This window comes from Denticeps clupeoides, chromosome 9 (genome assembly GCF_900700375.1).
Source record: "Denticeps clupeoides chromosome 9, fDenClu1.1, whole genome shotgun sequence".
NCBI lineage: Eukaryota > Metazoa > Chordata > Actinopteri > Clupeiformes > Denticipitidae > Denticeps > Denticeps clupeoides.
Genome location: NC_041715.1, coordinates 12797273 through 12817802, shown reverse-complemented (window position 1 = coordinate 12817802; position 20530 = coordinate 12797273). Strand labels below are relative to the sequence as shown.

General features: G+C 42.1%; 2 protein-coding genes across 2 annotated transcripts; one reads left to right on the top strand and one right to left on the bottom strand.

The window, feature by feature from the left end:
- The first annotated feature begins 422 nt into the window (after positions 1-422).
- On the top strand, positions 423-6611 carry slc40a1 (solute carrier family 40 member 1). Its single transcript, XM_028991654.1, has 8 exons — positions 423-820; positions 905-972; positions 1172-1331; positions 1475-1590; positions 2394-2520; positions 2921-3166; positions 3254-3889; positions 4171-6611. The coding sequence occupies exons 1-8, from the start codon at positions 787-789 to the stop codon at positions 4482-4484; spliced, it is 1701 nt and encodes a 566-aa protein (XP_028847487.1). The 5' UTR covers positions 423-786; the 3' UTR covers positions 4485-6611.
- Positions 6587-16660, bottom strand: wdr75 (WD repeat domain 75). Its single transcript, XM_028991653.1, has 21 exons — positions 16572-16660; positions 14563-14692; positions 14316-14381; positions 14131-14230; positions 13820-13944; positions 13244-13314; positions 13015-13131; positions 12708-12796; positions 12434-12589; positions 12192-12251; positions 11978-12093; positions 11388-11563; positions 11164-11315; positions 9968-10157; positions 9368-9462; positions 9139-9234; positions 8720-8889; positions 8343-8399; positions 8088-8234; positions 7868-7959; positions 6587-7706 (listed from the first exon to the last, which is right to left on the bottom strand). Exons 1-21 carry the CDS (start codon positions 16655-16657, stop codon positions 7493-7495), a joined length of 2505 nt encoding a protein of 834 aa, XP_028847486.1. The 5' UTR covers positions 16658-16660; the 3' UTR covers positions 6587-7492.
- Positions 16661-20530: the final 3870 nt, after the last annotated feature.

Sequence of the window (20530 nt, the reverse complement as noted above, 5' to 3'; positions counted from 1 at the left end):
ATATATGAATTAATTAAGGTCGTTTTCTGCTTCGCTTTTTCCCCACACTTTTTGCCAATTTATGTGTAATATGACATATATTACACTACACACTTGTAAGGTCAAATGTCAAAAGGCACTCACAAGTTATTTTCACAGCTAATGTTCGGTGTGCAAAAACTAAACACTGAATTTCACCTGCATGCATATGTACATGAACCAATATTTTACAAGCCCCGCCGAACCTGGTGTAGGCGGTGAACCTGCAAGTGTGACCCGCCTGAGGCGTGTTTTCACACGGCAAGCGAAGACCAGCATCCAGCATGATGCTGGTGTCGACGGCCATTTAAAAAAAAAACAAAAAAAAACAAAAAACGCACAGGACAAAGACGACAAGGAGGAGACAAAGGCTCCATTCTGCTCTGAACACCCTCCATACGCCAACCTGGACGCCCGACCTCGGTCACGTTCACACAATGGATCAGAATACAGCGGCACGGCGCGGGCGTCACGTGACGCCGTGACGTCACGGCGCCGGATAAGGGAGCGTCGCACGGCGCTGTCATAAAAACACCGCACCGCGCCGCGGGGCTCGGAGGGCGCGACGCTGCGCACGGACCGCGTTCTTTTGCTCACCGGGCCGACCTCGCTTGGCCGCTGAATTTCATTTATCTTTCCGACTTCAGCTACAGTGCTAGCTAAGTTTGGAAAGAGGGGGGACGAGGAGAAACGCGCGCTCCCGACGCAGGAAGGTCCACAAGGGGGGAATTTTTGAAAATAGGGCACTGATCAAAACAGCACGAAGCAATGGAAAAGACAGGATCCAAGAAACACTGCAATGGTACGTTGATGGCGTGCACGCCTCACAGTGGTAAAGTCCACCACCTGCGGGGCTTCTGAACGGATTTGCCTCTTGCAATTGCAGAATCTGTCAGGGATTTCTTCACCTCTGCAAAGTTCCTCATCTACCTTGGACATGCGCTGTCAACCTGGGTAAGCGGCGGCTTCAGTGCCAGCGTGTGAGGAAATAAAGAACGCAGCTGGATCAACAGCTGGCTAAAAGAATCCTGTTTACCCACGAATGTTTGCATTATTCCAGTAATTCCAGTAATCCCTGTACATGCAAAAGGAATCCAGGTCCCCTGTTTTTGTATTTATATTGTTGTTGTTGATGATGATGATTTATTATTAGGGAGATCGGATGTGGAATTTCGCCGTGGCCGTGTTTCTGGTGGAACTGTATGGCAACAGTCTGCTGCTCACCGCCGTGTATGGGCTGGTGGTTGCGGGGTCTGTGCTCCTGCTGGGCGCCATCATCGGAGACTGGGTGGACAAGAACCCCCGACTCAAAGGTGCTGTCAGCCACACTGTGTGTGTGTGTGTGTGTGTGTGTATATATATAAACCTTAATAGCCGGTAGACTGCAGGTATGCACAGGAAAAAAATTTTAACAGTTATGCACGAGTTATGTATGATTTGATATTTTTAAAAACAGTGGCTCAGACATCCCTGGTGGTACAGAACGTGTCTGTCATTCTTTGCGGAGTTCTGCTGATGGTCGTCTTCCAGTTCAAACCGCAACTCTCTGAACTTTACAACGGATGGTTGCTGGTACGTTTAGCATCTTCAATGCAATAATTATTTTTCAAAATTCCACTGTGACTACTCAAATTGTCCAAAAGTTACCTTTTATGTGATGTAATGTGACAGAAGCGTTACCCAGCTTTTTTTTTTTTTTTTTAAAAGAGTTCATTCACAGCTTGGAGCCAGTTATTGAGGTGGCTCCGGGCTTGGTTTTGAGATTTAAGCTGCTTCTTCATTAAAAAAAAAAAAACATCCATTTCAAGGACCATGTTATTATTTTTAAGGGGGGCAGTAGGGAATGGCACCCACTCTTTAGAGGAGCGACAGGGTAGGTAAAGCGGTCCAGGGTTCTGTAGTTGAGTCTGCTGGGCGTGAAAGATGAGACTGAGTGCAGTCGTAATGCCTACTCAGCAAGAAAAGAGGGAATGCAGCTCAACCTGTGCAGCTAATTCCGTCTGTATTCCCGCCTGGAGCAGCTGTAGCTCAATGTATACAATAACAAACGGAACAGCGGGCCAGTAACGTTTCATAAGCCGCAGTGGAGGGACAGAAATGATTGTGAAAAACAAGTTCCGTCTGATGGACCGAGCGTTTCTGCTTCCAATTCTAGAACATTTAGATTTATAGTGTTTATCAGACGCCCCTATGCAGGGTGTCTTACAATCAGTAGTTACAGGGACAGCCCCCCCCTGGAGACACTCAGGGTTAAGTGCCCTTGCTCAGGGACACAATGGTAGTAAGTGGGATTTGAACCTGTGACTTTGTGGTCTTCTGGTTCATAGGCGAGTGTGTTGTATATGTGTGTAAAAGTGTATTTCTTGTGTTAACAGACAACCTGTTACATCATGGTCATCACCATTGCCAATATTGCAAACCTGGCCAGCACTGCCATGTCCATCACCATTCAGAGAGACTGGGTCGTGGTGGTGGCCGGAGAGGACCGGAGCAGACTGGCAGGTTGGTCTCCGGTACACACCTCCACTAGGAGGCATGTGGGTGGGGGGGGGGCTTCCTAAATCCTCCAGCTCTGCGCCTTTTGATCTCTGATTGCGGTTCTTGCTGCTGAAATGCGACCGCCGGTTCACCCAGTTTGTTTAAGCCTGTAAAGTTTTATGGTAGAATTATCTGCCTTCAGTAAAATCCTTAACCTTGATGGAACACTGTTACAGGTCATAAGCAAAGGCAAGTATTTCCTGAGTGGCAGTGAATTACATTCTCGTGTTAACCGTCTTATCTGCTGTAGCCTGGATAATGGCGGATATGTGAGAAATTTATTATAGGAACAGGATGTAAAAACATCATAATCGGGTTACAATAATCATTACTGTTCTTGGGTCCACGTTCTTCTCATCATCAGATATGAACGCCACAGTGAGGATCATTGACCAGCTGACCAACATTTTGGCACCCATGCTGGTGGGACAGATTATGGCGTTCGGCTCCCATTTTATTGGTTGTGGGTTCATTGCCGGCTGGAACCTGTGCTCTATGTGTGTGGAGTACTCCCTTTTGTGGAAAGTCTACCAGAAAACCCCAGCGCTGGCTATCAAAGCTGGACAGAAAGACAACAACCAGGAGATGAGACATCTGAATATTGAGAAAGGTGTGATTTTACGTGGTCTGGTCATAACTAACCATTCCTTTCACCCTGAACAGGAATAACAGGAGTTTTTTTTGTGTGTGATTACAGAGATTGAAAAAGGTCAGAGCCAAGTTGAAGGCTCCCAGCTGATGAATGATGGAACCATGGAAAAGAAGGATATTGAGGATAAAAAACATGGCTGTTGCTACCAGATGACTGAGCCGCTGCGCACCTTCAGGGACGGATGGGTGGCCTACTACAACCAGTCCATCTTTTTTGCCGGCATGTCTCTGGCTTTTCTCTACATGACAGTGCTGGGCTTCGACTGCATCACCACGGGCTTCGCTTACACACAGGGCCTAAATGGCTCCATCCTGAGCCTTCTCATGGGGGCTTCAGCCATCTCTGGGATCCTCGGCACCGTGGCCTTCACCTGGATCAGGAAGAAGTGCGGTCTCATACGCACCGGCTTCATGTCCGGCACGGCCCAGCTCGCTTGTCTTAGTCTGTGTGTGGCTTCGGTCTTCTCCCCCGGAAGTCCTTTCGATTTGAGCGTGTCCCCCTTTAAGGATTTCAACCAACTCTTCGGAAACGGTGCTGCCCTGCCCGAGGGTCCCACTGTGACCACGACTGAAGCACCAAGCTTGGTAAACGTCTCCACAGTGATGTCTGAAGATGTTCCCCAGGTTGAATCCTATATTTCTGTCAGTCTCCTCTTTTCAGGAGTCATTGCTGCTAGAGTTGGTAAGTAATCCTCTTTCTCTACTGCACTACACAGGGTTCTTCAACTCGAGGCCCTCAAGGTCCAGATACTGGCGATTGTCTGGCCTTCTTCTGCCAGTGAGTCAGTTGTGAAGCCTTTGTGGCCAATCAGAAATAGTAACTACCAGGGAGAAATCAAGGCCTGGATTAGGACTTGAGGTGCAGGATTGAAGAACCCTGTCCTACACTATATTCTCCATGTCAGTATTGCTACTGCTAATTAAAGTGATAATTGGACAGTGCTGTACAACTTTCTTTTGAAGGTCTGTGGTCCTTCGACTTGACTGTGACCCAGCTAATCCAAGAAAATGTGATTGAGTCCGAAAGAGGAATCATCAATGGTGTCCAGAACTCCATGAATTACCTCCTAGATCTTCTGCACTTCATCATGGTCATTCTGGCACCCAATCCAGAGGCCTTCGGCCTGCTGGTCATCATCTCTGTCTCCTTTGTTGCCATGGGGCACATGATGTATTTCAGGTATGCCTACAAAAGCCTCGGCAGTAGGCTCTTCCTCTGCTGCTCCCCTGAACAGAAAGCAGAGGGCCACAGTACCTCACTGTCCACAACTGTGTAGTCCGTTAAAGGGAGACGCTGTCCCTGTTATATGCTGAGCACACAAAGCCCCCACCCCGTACCACAGGGACCAGTTTCCGGTTTAACACGCTTCGCGCATTCGTGCCGCATCTTTGTATCTGAGTGCATTGCCGTACACAGCTAGTGTAGATGTCGTTAGTTAGTAGCTAGGATAGCAGCAAAGAGCTCTCTGGTATTCTGTGGTGCTGTGGCGACCTGGAGCCCAAGAAGAAATGTGTCTAAATAAGGGAGAGTTTAAAAGTTGCAGTGATTCTTGGTCTGGACGTTCAAGGCTTATGAACATATTCCTTAACTTGAGCTTCAAAGCTGCACAGGGAACCTTGGCTTCACTCCGCTGCATTACGGGTGATTTATTTTTTTTTACCAGGTTTTTAATGTGGCATAAATGATGCTACATTCGCGTTGTCTTGGTCCCACCCAGGGATGGAGTCTTCTTAGGACGCAGCTATGAGGCTTTTGCAAAACCATTGGTTGAGGAGCATAAATCAAGGCTTTTTTTTATTTATTCATGTTGCATCAGTATTTCTGCATCAGTGGTGCTAATGTATTACCCTTTGCTTTCATTCAGTTTCACAATTTACCAAAGCTCAATAGATGGAAGTGAGGGAACTACGTCCAGCCCTTTTCAGTTCAGGAAAGAATTAACAGTCCCACCTTTAAAAACAGACACTTCAGGGGAAATGTCATGTAGTCGGTCTGTCTGGATGGATCTTTTTCAGAACCCTGGCAGTTTTATCCTGTGTATTGCGAAAGCTCAGTGTATATATTTTTGGAGGCCATTTCAGCACAATGTCCATGCTTAGATTATGACTTCACAGAGCTGGCTTTGTCAAAAAGATTTTTTTTTTTTTTTATGGAAGCAGGTTTGGTGGCAAACCTGTCCCAGTTTAGGGAAAGTGGCCTCCGTGTTCTAGGTGGTGATTTGTACTGGCTTTGTACCAAACACATTGGAAAAATTAAGGCCAAACATTTGGATGCTTTTTTTTGGGGGGGGGGATTTGAATCTATTTTGATGCTCGCTCTCTCAGATATGAGAATGTTAGTACATTCCAAATATTTTGTTCACCATAGAAATCTCTAAGACCCCATGGCAAACACTGTACTTTCACTTGTAGCGCACCAATTCTTACAAATTGATTTCATTTTGATTTTGTCAAAGGAAAATCATTTTGACTATGATTGTTACTCAAGCACTTTAAGTAAATTCGCTCTCTCTTTAACGACAAAACAAAAATAAATCCCAAAGGCACATGCACACATTTCTCTTTTTTTTCCACAAGGCTATTGCCTTTTCTGCTGATTGTTAAGAAGGAAAAAAAAGCACCAGAACATTTTGTTTGACTGCTTAAATCCAGGTTTCACTTCAAGTGCAGACTCCAGCAAAATATGATCCTTGCATTTAAACCTGCCACCCTTTTCCCCTGCTGGTGTCTTTTTAACTTCTCTGTTCTCACGTCCCTGAAACATTTTAGTCCATTATGTTTGGCAGTCCTGCAATCCTGTCTTGGTTTGAGCTGTACAGGGTCTTTAAATGAGACTAAATATTGAGGTTGGGTAAATTTGAGGATTTGTCGTATGGAGAGAACGTTTATTTTACCTGGAAATCATGACATGCAGCCGTTAGCGTTTTTTGGTTTTGGGTGTTCTGCTGAAGTGCAGCTGGTATCTGTACTGAAATGCAGATGTTGTGTTTTACATTAAACATTGGGCCATTTCAAATGTTAAACGTGCACAACATTTAAAATTAATTTTTTGCAATAAGTTTAACCACTTCAAATCCATTCATTGAAGGTTTTTAGGGTAACTTTACTATCTTTTGTGTGCATCTTTTTTACTTTTTAATGTTTTATATACTAAAGTTAAGCCTATTTTCCAATTAGACATAGTATCAGTGTTGATCCTGCTTTTTGTTTCTATAGTTAAATTGTAATAAACCAAGTACATAGTATGACAAATGCTGCAAATAATCAATCATTTTGGAATTGGAATCTGTATTGCTGGTAACAGTAGTTAAAGCATACATTCATGTGAATGTACATTTAACAACTCTTTACAGAACAGATCGATTGTACTACACCTGTGTGAAAATAAAGGAATCTTTATTTGATTTGTGTGTCTTGTATGCTTAAGGGGCATAATGAGTGGGAGTGTGAAAAGTGATCAGAGGAATAAAAGCGGCCAGTAATAGGGCTGGTTTGATGGCCCTGGTCCAGCTGCCATTGTATGGGGTCACATTCCACAGCAAGGTTCACAGACGGCCCCTTACAAATAGGCCTGTTTCACAGACAGACTTTAAGCTGGGCAGCTGTGATACAGTGGCTGAACAGTGACAGAACTAGTCTTGTTTTTATTAAAACAAAAAGACAACCTTATCAGGCCAGTCTTGCAAAACTAAACCGATGGGAACAGAAGGGAAGGCCATTTTGAGCACAGAGTCCAATAATCACTCTCACAAGCTCCTGTTGCAACACTGGTCGGGTGAAACATAGATTGTGCACATTTCAGTAATGAAAAAAAAAAATCTCTCTTAGCCCCTCAGGTGGTTTATGACAAACCCAACACCGTGGGTTCATGTGCTGGCCGAATGGAAACTCGGCTGCCTGCAGATGCAAACTGCTGAGTCATGAAAGAACCTTGGAAAGAACAAATGAAGGAACACATTCACACATGGGTTGGGTTTCTTCCATGTGACACACTGTAACATTAAATGTAGGGTAACAATTTTAAAAAAAGTCTCCTTTAAACTGAATAAAAAAAAAAACATGAATAAATGGAGTTTTCAGACCTTGTAGGTTGATTTAAGTCATGGTGTAGGGAAGTTCAAAACTCTCTTTGTACAAAAAAAGGTAGCAATTAAAAGTGTTCTATAAAAATGAGGCCGTACAAAAGGCAACTATTATCAATTTCAAAAAATAAAATTAGGTTTTATTAGTCAATGTTTGTGGGGCCAACAAACAGTGAAACGGGCAAGAGGCTGTTCAGTGATGCTTAGGAGTCCGACAGGCAGCTGAGCCAGCTGTAGTCTGTTCTCCGCACTTTCTTCAGTTCCCTCTCTTGAGCTTTGGAGATGAGAGGCACCGTTTCCACCCCCAAACCCTGAACTCTCCGATCCTGCTGAGCATCACAAGAGTCCATTTCCTCCTCCGATTCCTCTTCCTCCTTTTCGCTCTCTGCTTGTTGTTCTGATGGCTCAGTTTCCACTCTTCAGCAACATAGGTAGGACGTGTGAGACAGAAAAACAAGATTGTGGTCAACAATGACTCGGCAGATATTTGATAACACAGAGCAGATTACCCTGAATAATACTAATATAAAAATACGTAGCTCGCAAACTATTTGTATAAAATAATAAGAATGTCTTACTTCACTCCAGTCTGGGATATGAGGAGAGACTTTACAAACATGTTGCATAAGAAGGACGCTGGGGGCAAGACATGAGCCGCCGTGTGTAACAACTGAATGTGTAGAAAAGGACACACACACACACACACACACACACACACACAAAAATCAATAAAAGCACTACACGGGAACGAGTCGAGTAAACCATGACAAGGCACTTCCATGGGACACGACTGCGCACCTCTCTGACGGCGACTGATCCCTGCGGCAGCTGCGCACGGCCCTGCTGCTCAGTAACGGGCAGGCCACACATCTCCTGTTCCCGTTGTCTGTGCTTGCCTAGCAACAGGTAGAATGGCGTCACGGCTACGCTGTCATCAATAACAGCCTGGGTGGGGAGAAGATGACACACAGGGTTAATGGTGACTAAGCAGAATATCGAACACGATACTCTCTTAATATGTTTTTCAAAAACAATCAAGGTCAGATTACATACCAGCTTCCTTGAAATCAAACTGTCATCTTCTATTTTTGTGGTAAAGGCCAATAAATCCTTTAAAAGCAGAAGTGATGGATAAGGAATAAAAATATAAATATAAAAAGTACATCTCAAAGTACAAAGAACATTATTCTTGCTCAACACTATGTTCTTTTTCATCTCTACATTCATTCATTCCACATTTCTACGGCTTCCAACAAGCTAAATGTGACGCTTCAAGATTAATTTCAGACATTTAAGATTTTTTCCACTTCCATATGTACATCCCGATATTTAAAAACTGAATAGAGACGATGCTGGGTGTGTGCAAGAGTAAAAAGCACAGACTTTAATAATAGAGGAGGAGGAACGTGTTTGCGAGCAGTAAAACGTACCATGTTCTCAGTGAGACAGTAGAGCTGCGACCTGTTCAGCCACAGGGAGCTCTCGTCGCAATTGTCCAGCGGTTCTTCTCGAGGGACGAAGATGGCGCGCTGCACCTCTCCCACACACAGGGCATTCTGGGTGAAGAGAGGCCGAGGCTCGCAGGGCTTGAACACAAACACTGCGTGGAAGCCGAAGAACGTCAATGAGCCATTGCAAAACGCAGAGACCTCGCAGAGTACATGGTTTACATGAGCACGGCCCAAGCGGGCAAAAGAACTAAGCCAAATCTCAGCTTCATCCTCATCCAAGAACTGCTGAGATTTCAGTTAGAGAACAGATTATTGCCAAATGGCTCAGTGATTAGAATGTGGCTTCTCATGAACATACTGTGAATTTTTGGTGGATTGTGCATTTCGGTAAAGCTTACAGTCTGTTTGTTCTTTTTGCAAGGTGAACACAGCCATGTTTTCAGACAATGGATCAGCCTTGAGCAGGGTCACAGCTATGGATGTGCTCCACTCCACTGAAACAAAACAAGGGAGTAATGATTTCAGGCTCGCTCGCCCATTCATCCGACGTGATTAAACCCTTGATCAGCCATTTATAGGGTTTTATTTCACAACAGCAGTGACTGTGCAGACACGGAGAACGCTTACAAGAGCAGGTGAGGAGGTTCCAGCAGCACAGCATGTTTTTGGTGGTGGTGGCAAGCAGGTACCTGGAGCAGCTTAGACGTCCGAAACAAAGATCCCTGGTGGATAAAAAGACATCAGTTGCTCAACCACACTAGTCACTTTGGAGTCACTCCAAATTCCATAATAACAATGGAATTCATGCTGACCGTCGGATGATTCGAATTACCAGTGGAGCTGAAAAGGTGTTTATGGTACTGAGTGGTAATAAAACTCAGATTCTACATAACACACTAACCTAGACACTAAGACACTACAGCAGATCAGTGACACTGAAGCAATTACAAAGGCTGGCGACAAGTCCATAAAAGACCTAAACTGCTCAAGAGCTGCCTGCCAAGTGTGAAGTCAGGTGACAGGATGGCAGACTTTCATGAACTTGCTAACCTGCGCCTGGAACGTGGTCAAGTCTTTTCCCCTGACCAAAGGCTGGGGTAACAATACAGAAAAATGTGAGCACACTTCTACGAACATAAAAATCCTTGAATGGGGGTGGAGCCTAATCCTGTGAGCAGGTTCAGCATCTCTATCCAGGTTTTAAGTGTTTGGGGGTAAACTACTCACTTAATGTTCCCTGGGGGCTGACAGAGGGTGGTCAGAAGCTCCCAGGTCTCTGGATTCCAGATTGTGATGACCTCCTGGAAACTGACTGCCAGTAAAGAGCCATCTGCAGAGAAGCAACAGTTTGTGGGCTGGAGGTCGTGGTATCTGCCCACAAAATCACATGACCAGGATGGCCCGTCTGTCCCCTGCTCTGCAGGATGGATAAGAACAAAAGCTTGAGTCAGTTCACTGCAGCGCATTACTGTAAGCAAGAAACGTGTAGCTATGCAAAGATAAGGTGCACTGAGATAAGTGCCAAAGATAACAAATTGCAAAACACGTTAAAAAACATAGAGCAATATTGAGTGCTAGAACAGATGCTGTGTGTTGCCAGACCAAAAAAAAAAAATGATACTATTTCAATTACTACTTCAAATAATAAGAACTGGGTTTGTAAATTATCATTACATTTAAAAACCAATCACCATACACACAGATAGATCAGTGACTGTAAGATTGTAATATGGCATAAAATTCATATTGTGATATAAATTGAACCATAGATGCTAGACTGTATATATTGCGGTATATAATGTGATCTGTACATTTAAATGTAACGTTTTTTGAAAGGATAACATGTGTCCAAAGAAAAGGAAATGCAATTATACAACATATAGCATAACTGTATACCAGACAAAACAACATCTGGGTAATTCAAACGGACAGTGGACTTTGTCTAAGGCCAGTAAAATACCGGATATTTGTATGGTGTGAGTGATTATATAAAACAAATTGTAGGATTTTCTAAATTCACCTGTAGAGTTTACATAAAAAATAATAACATGCTTATTAATATTTTTCCATGAAGTCCCTCCAGGATTCAAAGATGTTATTTTTAAAATCAAAATGACTTTCTGAAAATGACTTCAGAAACCCAGAAGTGTGCAGCGACCGATGGATCAAGAATTAATAGTCGTTTAGTCATGATTGTTCCAAAACTAATGGCTCGTGCTCCAAATGGTTTTGCTCTAGTCATGCAGTGGATTTCAGAGATGAACAGAGATTTCTGTGGTTGGCCGGTATAATTATAATCTCTCCCGCTGGCCAAATTTATGTCGCATACACTTTATACCACAGTACTAAGTGATCGTATTCTAGAATTCTAACTTAATATCTATAATTCCAGGGTTTCTGGCAACAAAAAGGTGCAGACTCACTCTCTGTGTCTGATTCTTGCCCCAGAAGCCAGGCTTTGAAGCAGCCGTCCCTGGCGGTGGTAACTACCATGGTGGTCTCAGCAGTGGGGAAAAAGCACATGGACGTAATCCGATTGTCGTGGGGAGTCATTACGGTGGTGTTCAGAACAAAACTGGAAAAGTACAAAATATTAAGAGTGGAAATCCAAACTGCACAAAATACTTTTTGACATGTTAACGTGTACCTCTGAGCTGTCTCATTATAATCCCAAAACTTCAAAGTAATCTCAGTGTCAGAAAGTTTCTTTCCCCTTTCTTCTACAGTAGCCAAGCAGGATCCGTGGGCATCAAATGCTGCCTTAACCACCTCATACTGGTCCAGACCTTCCTGGTAGATGTACTCCTGCTGCACAATGTCCAACTGCAATCCAAACAAAAGACTAAATTAAAACTAAAATGATTATAAAGATATGTATGCAAAACTTCACTTGCCCATTCACACATGTGGATGCACATGGTATTGAAATTAGTTGATGCATCGATGCAGTGCAGAACATAATTGATTATATCATAATGACATTGCTTGGCGATTTTCTGCCGGTGGTATTAAAAAGTAGTGCTGGTGGTGACTGTGGCTGCCTGATCCAAGTACAGTGGTGCGTACATGGAGTAGTTTCAAGGTCACTCGGTGGCCTTGTACTGCTCACCAAGGGTGATGGGTTAAAAGCAGGGGACACATTTTCTTGTGTGCACCATGTGCTCTGCTGCAGTTTCTCCCAATGGCAATCACATCACTTTCATTTTCAAATTCAGTGTTGGGTTGGGACGGGCTTACATTGTATAGCTGTTTATCACGTTGGAGCGAGTAGAATTGCAGGTGACCTGGTTTCCCATTCAGCACTAAAGCTTTACTGCGTGGGTCAATCACCAGATCTGTGTGAACGGCCTCACCTTGGGAGGACAGAGGAGAAAGTTCTCTTAACAATCATGTACTGTTTCTGATAGACTGACAACACCTCAGTTCTGACAAGGCCAAGAGCCACTCTCACCTTTGACCAAGCCCTGTATCACTGCAGATACTTTGAGGTTGCTCTGGATAACTGTGATTTCTGAAAGAAGACAAAGTATTAGGAGCTCTGCAACGCACAGATAAAAATATAATGCAAAAAATCTACTGCTTCAACACACCCCCTCATTAATATAAACAGATATGTGTAATATACACATACACTACTATTCAAACGTTGTGTCGTTTAGAAATTTAAAACTGGACTAAGAAACGGTTTCTTACTATTGTCAGAGTGGGACGTGGTGAACAGGGAACCGTCTGCAGACACAGAAATGTGAGTTATGCTGCCTCCCAGGCGAGGCAGAATGTACTTGGAGTTTCTGTCATACTGCCACTGAACCAACACCGATTCAATTCCCCCACTTAACAGAGTGGTTCCTGCCATGGTGGGGTCACAGGGGCAGAGGAAAATGAAAGGGATTACTCATAGAAAATATTTTTTTTTTTTACTGAGCACAACAAATGAAATTAGAAAAACAATCTTCTACTCCAATACCTTCTGGGGTAAAACACAGGGTGTTGACAACGCTATGATGCCAGTGCAGAGTTGTGTATGTGTACTCCTTCTTTTGATTAAAGTTTCTCCTACAAAAAAAAAAAAGAAGAGGCAGTTTCAACAAGGGACAAACTGTGAGGTTCGGAGCACCCTTATAAATAAATAGTATTTCTTTATAATGTGAAACAATTTAAGTTCTTATAACAAAAAGAGTCTTAAGATGCACACACACAGAGTCATAACATGGTTCAAAGTGACTGCTTAACAATAAACACATAATATATTAATCTCCTATGATCCCACTCACCATAGACGAATCTTGCCATCCTCATGGCCAGTGGCTACACAGTCATCTTTGGGATGGCAGGAAACGCATGTAAATGTGTTCTTGGCTCCTTTCTTTGTACTTTTACTGAGATTAAATCTACATCACACAAAAGAAAAAGTTAAGAGTGTGGAAGGCATAAATCTTTTCAATCCATACAAAGGTTACCAAAAATATGTAGTTTCCGACACTACTGATTAAAGGAACAGACCTGTAGGGCTTTTGGTCCCTGAAGAAATAAACAATGAGCTTTAAGCCTTCTGCTGAAGCAATATATTCACCCTGAAAAATAAAAAATCAAAACTTTCACTTTACTGTGTAAATTTACATTCAATATGTTAAGAAAGCACAACTTCACTGCAACTTGTTTCATCAATTGCTGTCAAATGCAAAGGAAACCGAAAGCAGCCAGTGGGCAAATTAGGTTTTCCTTTTCCAATGGAACTATAAACTACACATTTCGAAAACAATTGCCATTAAATCAGTAGCGGCCAGTCAATGCTAATCATGTGCCAGTCAATGCTAATCATTATAAATAAATAAATAAAATGAAGCACTTCATAAACCTTGTCCTCGATCAGCATCCCAACCTTATCATTTTATCAAGAACATCAAATGTGACACAGAGCGAAATACGAGAGATGATTAAGTCCATCCTCATCTACAATCAGTGCTGCTTGTAAAGGTTCTGTGTGCATTTTGCCATATTTTGAGAAAAAAGTTGCTAAATAAGCTTAAATAATAAGTGAAATGTGCAACTTGTATCCAGACAAATCCACCCTCTTACCTCTCTGCCGAAGCCTACTGCCCTGGGGTTGGGGCTAATATTTGGCAGCACCGAACTTAGCTCTCTGACCTCCACTTCCTGTTCCAAAGTCTTTGGGACATGCGCAGCAACAAGCTGTAAGCACTCTGGAGGGAAATGAGGACAATGGTGAGTGAAAAGGCCGGGATACTACAAATGGCAAGCATACCTTTTAGCCGTTACAAAACCAAGCTGGATACTTAGAGTCAGAGTTTAAAGTAAATAGAATATTTCTCACTGTAATTCCAGCAAGAATACATAAACAAGTTATTAACAGACCTTATTATACTTACCAGAATTTGAATTATCTTTTGCAGGTACGACGAGAAAAAGGATTCCTTCATGTTTATTGGAGACAAGCAGCGTGGCTATTGGATACCCTATAACAAAGGTCTAAAGGAAAAAATTTAATTATTATTATTATATTTATATTTAATCAGTATCATTAAGTTACAGCATTTTGAAAAGCATTTTGTACCTTAATCAGAATGCCATCTGTGAAGTCCCACAGCCTAACAGTGCCATCTGCTGAGCTAGAGTAAACCTGCAGGTCAGACAGACAACACATTAATTTTCTCTTCCCCTTCTTTTCACATATTTAATGAAAAGAAAAAAAATTGTATTGTTACAGTCTTCTATAATAGTTGGAAGAAGGTACCAATACAAACCCAGGGTTGGGTAAAGAACAGGGCCAATAATAATTAGAGGAATAGAGGAAGCCAAACCTGCAGTTGGTTGGCAGGATTCAGGGTGATTCCTGTCACCACGTTGGTATGACCCTGTAAAACATGCACCCACTCTTCTGTACTCGTGCTGAAGACTTTCACCAAGTCTCCTGACGCACACAAGAGAAACCTAAAACAGAAACGCTGAAATTAGGTATTTAAAGAAGACCAGGACTAACTCAATAAATGTTTCAATAAACAGTGTGATCTGCACAATTTTTACATCGTCTTACCAGCACTCTAAATGCAAGAATGCACAACTGCAGAGTAAGTATTGCAAACAGTCAACTCATATTTTTAATAATTTAAACAAATGGCATGCACTGAATGTGAAATGTACTCTGTGTAAAACTACCACCAAATCCTCAGACCTAATAATAGAAAAGAAATCTAAAATGAATTAAGTTGTTGTCATTGATTCCTATGATACGTAGTTGCTTTTTTCCCCTTCATTTCAAACTGGGATGACTTTTTTTACTTGTGAATTCTGCTGCGATTAAGTGTCAAATGTCTTACTGCTTTACCCCCTCCCCTGCCTCCCTTCCATCACCCTAAAATTATTTAACAAGGTCTTGACATTCCACCATTTCACTGCGAATCACTTTTTCAGCCTTATTCCAAAATGGATTAAATGGTTTTATCACTCACAATTCACATATCACCCCATAAAGAAAAAAAAGTGAAAACAGTTCACTAGCGGGTTCTCAGTTTTTGTTATTTTTAATATATTTGCAGTATAGAGTACTGCAATATACAGTACTATACAGTATGCACAGCCTTTGCCATGAAGCTCAAAATTGAACTCCAGTGCATCCTGTTTCCCCTGATCATCCTTCTGTAGCTTAATTGGAAAAAACAAAAAAAAACAGTTGCTTGGACGTGATTTGGAAAGGCACACGTCTGTTGACAGTTCCTGTCAGAGCAGAAAGCAAGCATGAAGTCAAAGGATTTGTCTGTAGACCTCCGAGACAGGACTGTCTCGAGGCACAAATCTCAGGTAGGTTATAGAAAATATCTGCTATTTTGAAGGTCCCAATGTGGCGATCGGGGGAGAAGGGCTTTAGTCAGGGAGGTGACCAAGGACCTTATGAACACTCTGTAAGAGCTCCAGAGGTCCTATGTGGACAGAGAAGAACCTTATAGAAGGACAACCACCAATCAAACAGAAACCATGCCTTAGTAAAAGTACTCTCAGACCATGAGAAACAAATTTCTCTCATGTTTAGAAGATACCAGGCACCGCTCATCACCAGAGATGCAGGATCTGGGAGACTAGTCAGGACAGAGGGAAAGGTGACTGGAGCAATGTACAGAGACATCCTGGATGAAAACCTGCTCCAGGATGACAGTTCATCCTTTAGCAGGACAACGACCCTAAATACATAGCCAAGATATCAAAGGAGTGTCTTCAGAACAACCCAGCCAGATACCAGACTTGAATCTGACTAAACATCTGTGAATACTTATATAAATGTGATTTCTCAGTTTTATAGTTTTTTATAAACTTGCCAATCACGTTGTCATTATGACGAACACAAGAATTTAATCCATTTTGGAATAAAGCAGTAACATAACAGAAGGTGGGGGGGGGGGGTGATGCTCTGTGAACCCTTTTCGACTGCACTGTAAACAGCTTAAACATCGCAGCCACCTGGTTCGACCTAATATGGGGTCTTCGGTGCTTATGACAATGAGTGAATAAACAAAATTAATAATTACAATTAAATGTACGTAAAACAAATTCGCTTGTAGTTTTACTCAAGTCGAGATCTCTAGCGTGGACCAAGTTGTGGTGCTGAAGCGTCTGAGAAAATACATGTTTACTAGATTCGCATTAAATGAGGATGCAATAAAAAAGCGATGCATTTAGAAGAGAAAGCAGGTAAAACGTCAGTAAAAAGCGTGGCAACTGGTGCTCGCGGTAAGACCGGAAAACAACGCGAGTGACGGCCATTCCGCACAAACACCAACGTTAAGTCGGGGTTAAATCACCATAACACACAACGTACCGGGAGTCGACGGAAATAACCGGGGCTGCTACGTTTATTCTGCTCCCACCGCAGCGAACCACGCGGACCTCGCTGCTCTCCACCATCTTTCCGACGACCTCTGAACTCCGACTTCCGGTCACGTGCGGGCAGCTGCTGTGGAGAAGCGCAACGGCGCCCTCAAGAGTGATAATAAAAAGCAACCTCTTCATGCATTATAAACTCTTTACGCATTTCATTCCACGAAAAAGAAATATATATTATATTATACAGTACGAGCCAAAAGTTTGGACACTTCTTCTCATTCAATGTGTTTTCTTTATTTTCATGACAATTTACATTAGTGGATTCTGTCTGAAGGCATCAAAACGATGAATGAACACATGTGGAGTTATGTACTTGGTCATCAAAATAAAGAAAACACATTGAATGAGAAGGTGTGTCCAAACTTTTGGCCTGTACTGTATATTATATTATATAAATAAAACCTCTTCATCCCATGTGTAAACTGATATGAATACTTCTATTCTAAGAACGTATGACATTTGTAGTAATGCGTTTACTACGCCATGTGTAACAAATGTCATACATATCATATGCACATGCAGTGTTGGGAAGGTTACTTTTAAAATGTATTCTGTTACAGATTACAGAATACATTCCCCAAAATGTACTTTGTAACGTATTCCATTAAGTTACTCAATGTGAGTAACGTATTCTGAATACTTTGGATTACTTAATATATTGTCATGCTTTTTACAACTACATGAATGTAGCAATCACAGATAATAAAAAAGCCCTGTTTTTCCTTAACCAGACAAACATAAAATATGCCATTGAAAAGTATTTACTGTTATGGTCACCAACACATTCCATCACTTAGTAAAAATAAAAAGTAGCCTTGCACAAGGAAAAAAAACAGCATTTTCAATTACCCTCTTCCTGAGGACAAAAAGAACTTAAGAACTTACTTCCAGATGTTTCTTTAGGTTGGGTGTGGAGCGTCTTTTGACGCTGGAGTTTTTGCATTGCATGATCAGATTCGCTCATCCCTTTCTTCTTTAAATGTGAAGTGGTGTGGGAATTTCCAAGAAAGAAATCCTGCCCGACCACTGCTGGCTCTGTTGTGCTGGCTCTGGGTCCACCAACGTTAACAGGACGCTTACATTAAAGCCGCTTATTGCGTGTTATGTTTGGGTTTCTGGTGTTCTGACGATTTATGCTGCTTTGTCGGTGCTACCGTATAGGGTTCCATTTAAATTTGTGCATTTCTGATAACGGTACAAATCACTTTAAATGGCTCCAATACGCAGTACATATGCACTGTAAGAGTATAAAGATCATGGTGTAATAGTGAATAAAATCATATTTATTTACAATTTCAGGGGTAGCATGGATTTATGGGCGCAGAACACCTGTGTTATGCGTGGTCCGCGCAGCGTGGAATTACCAAAATTAGAGAGGAGATAGTGACGGGGTAGCCTAACATATGAAACAGGAAAAGATCACTGTGTAATCCATTTTTTTTAACAAAGTAACTGTATTCTGATTATTACTCATTTAAACGGTAACGAAATACAGTTACTCATATTTTGTATTCTAAACACGTAACGCCGTTACATGTCGTTACACACACACACACACACAATTGCATAAGTAAGATAATAACTAACTATAAGAGATGTAAGCCACACAAGTTAGTTTATGAAGAGAGAAGGGTGGTAGTAGCCTAGTGGGTAACACACTCGCCTATGAACCAGAAGACCCGGGTTCGAATCCAACTTACTACCATTGTGTCCCTGAGCAAGACACTTAACCCTGAGTTGCTCCAGGGGGGGACTGTCCCTGTAACTACTGATTGTAAGTCACTCTGGATAAGGGCGTCTGATAAATGCTGTAAATGTAAATGTAAGAGAGAAGGTGCTACTGCTATGTGACTAGATGAGTGTTTCTGAAGACACTCACTCGTGTGCAGAGAGAACAGATAGTATAACAGATAATAAACAGGAACATAAACCTGGAGGATGTCCTCCACGTTGTGCTTTGTTACAATGTACATTGTAAAAAGAACAGTATAAATAAATAAAATAAATATAAAACATTAGCGGCCACCAGCCTACCAGTGTAGGCCTATTAGTGGAAGAGTGACGTGTCACAATTGGGTTTGATCAATTATCTTATCTATTCAGATGGAGTGAGTGTAACAATGTTGTCAATTGCAGTCTCCTTATGAGTATAACTATGCAAAGATTTATTTTAACACCTGGCCATAGGTCTGGCAGGTATGCTGAAAATGTTGAAAGGGGAGCCAATAAAAAATTATTTTGAATTGCCCAAGCTCTTGGCAGTTGTCCCAGAAATAAAATAGTCAGCTACGAAAAAACCTAAGGGTCCTGCTCCTTTATTCAACGTGGAGTCACACCACACCCTTGTTTCAGAAATGTACTTGGCTCATAGATGTTTAACCGTAGCTGGTGATCCATCATCTTTGTGTGAAATGACAGTGAGATGACACAGTCTGGCAGAAATGACCAGGTCTAACTCAGTGTCCATGGCATACCAGTGGTAGGAGAAGCCATGAGAGCAGATATATAATCCAGGGAGGTGGTGTAGATAGTGCAGAATAGGAGTCCCAGCACATGGCCTTGGGGAGTGTGATGGCAAAATGACGTTGGTCCACTGATCCTAGCAGGACATTTCTCTAGCCAAACCTCGCCCACTTTCACCTGAACAATAATGGAAAATGGCACAAATCAGCACCCTAGACCTGCCGCTTTGGTGCTTCTTTGGCAAATGTGCTGATCATTTCATGTCATTTCAAAGGAGCACTGCGTTTTCTTTGTGTCTCAGGGCTGTTAAAACTTGCTGGACCAGACAGCGTACGTGGTTTTCTGAATGCTTTGCTGAACTCCTTGAACTCCCCTGCTTCAAAACAACCATTATCATTCCCGTGTTTTTTTTCCGATCTGCTGGCATCTCAACGTGATTCCCATCATTAAGTTTATGGATGCATCGACAATGGCGGGACTCATCAGTAGTAATGAGTCTGCATACAGAGCATACAGGGAGGACATCTGGGTGACTGGTATTGAGGCAACAACCTTCCTTTGAACTCTGACCAGACTTCGGGTCCATTTCCATGATGGGTTGCAGCCGGTTTGTTCTCTTGCTGCCTAATATATCTCCTTTACTGCCAAGTTCAATTGTAAAGGGGTCAACGGTGGACACTTTACCTGTCAGTGGAATGAAAATGCTGTGCAACTGTTTACTTTTCAAGAGATCATTTAGCATTGTATTAAAAACAATATGGGTGGTAGTAGCCTAGTGGGTAACACAATCGTCTATAAACCAGAAGATCCAGGTTCAAATCCCACTTACTACCATTGTGTCCCTGAGCAAGACACTTAACCCTAGGTTGCTCCAGGGGGGGGACTGTCCCTGTAACTACTGATTGTAAGTTGCTCTGGATAAGGGCGTCTGATAAATGCTGTAAATGTAAATGTAAAATATTTATTTAAGCATCCACATCATGGCTTAAAAACTTGATTTAATAATTTAAACATTTTAGAATTCATAAATATTGAATTAAGTTTTCAGTAATTCAGTTCACGATTTATTTGGATTTCAGCGCTTTGTAATGGAATGTATTGCACTGTGCTGACTACTATGTCGTTTGAAAAAGAACAAATCCACCTGCTCAAAGGCACAATATTTCCGGAAAGAGGCAGAGGCAGATATGCAAATCATTCTTCCGTCTTCTTGATCTGGGGACTGTCCTCGCAAGAAAAGTTTCCGTGTTCCTTGAAGTCCGATGCGTTTCCTTGAGTCCGACGAGGCCACGAAACTGTTTCATAACTTCAATTGCGAGTGAATATACGGATTTCGACTGAAATATTTATCCCAACATATATATATATATATATATATATATATATTTAAAACTGGGCATTTCAGCTGTGACTGATTAAAATAGATTTAAA

Coding starts and splice junctions, on each gene's coding strand:
- slc40a1 (XM_028991654.1), top strand. CDS start 787: ATGGAAAAGACAGGATCCAAGAAACACTGCAATG. Junction 3,167..3,253: donor ACATCTGAATATTGAGAAAG/GTGTGATTTTAC, acceptor GTGTGATTACAG/AGATTGAAAAAGGTCAGAGC. Junction 3,890..4,170: donor AGTCATTGCTGCTAGAGTTG/GTAAGTAATCCT, acceptor TTTCTTTTGAAG/GTCTGTGGTCCTTCGACTTG.
- wdr75 (XM_028991653.1), bottom strand. CDS start 16,657: ATGGTGGAGAGCAGCGAGGTCCGCGTGGTTCGCTGCGGTGGGAGCAGA. Junction 11,564..11,977: donor GTGATAAACAGCTATACAAT/GTAAGCCCGTCC, acceptor TTTGGATTGCAG/TTGGACATTGTGCAGCAGGA. Junction 9,235..9,367: donor GAACCTCCTCACCTGCTCTT/GTAAGCGTTCTC, acceptor GTTTTGTTTCAG/TGGAGTGGAGCACATCCATA.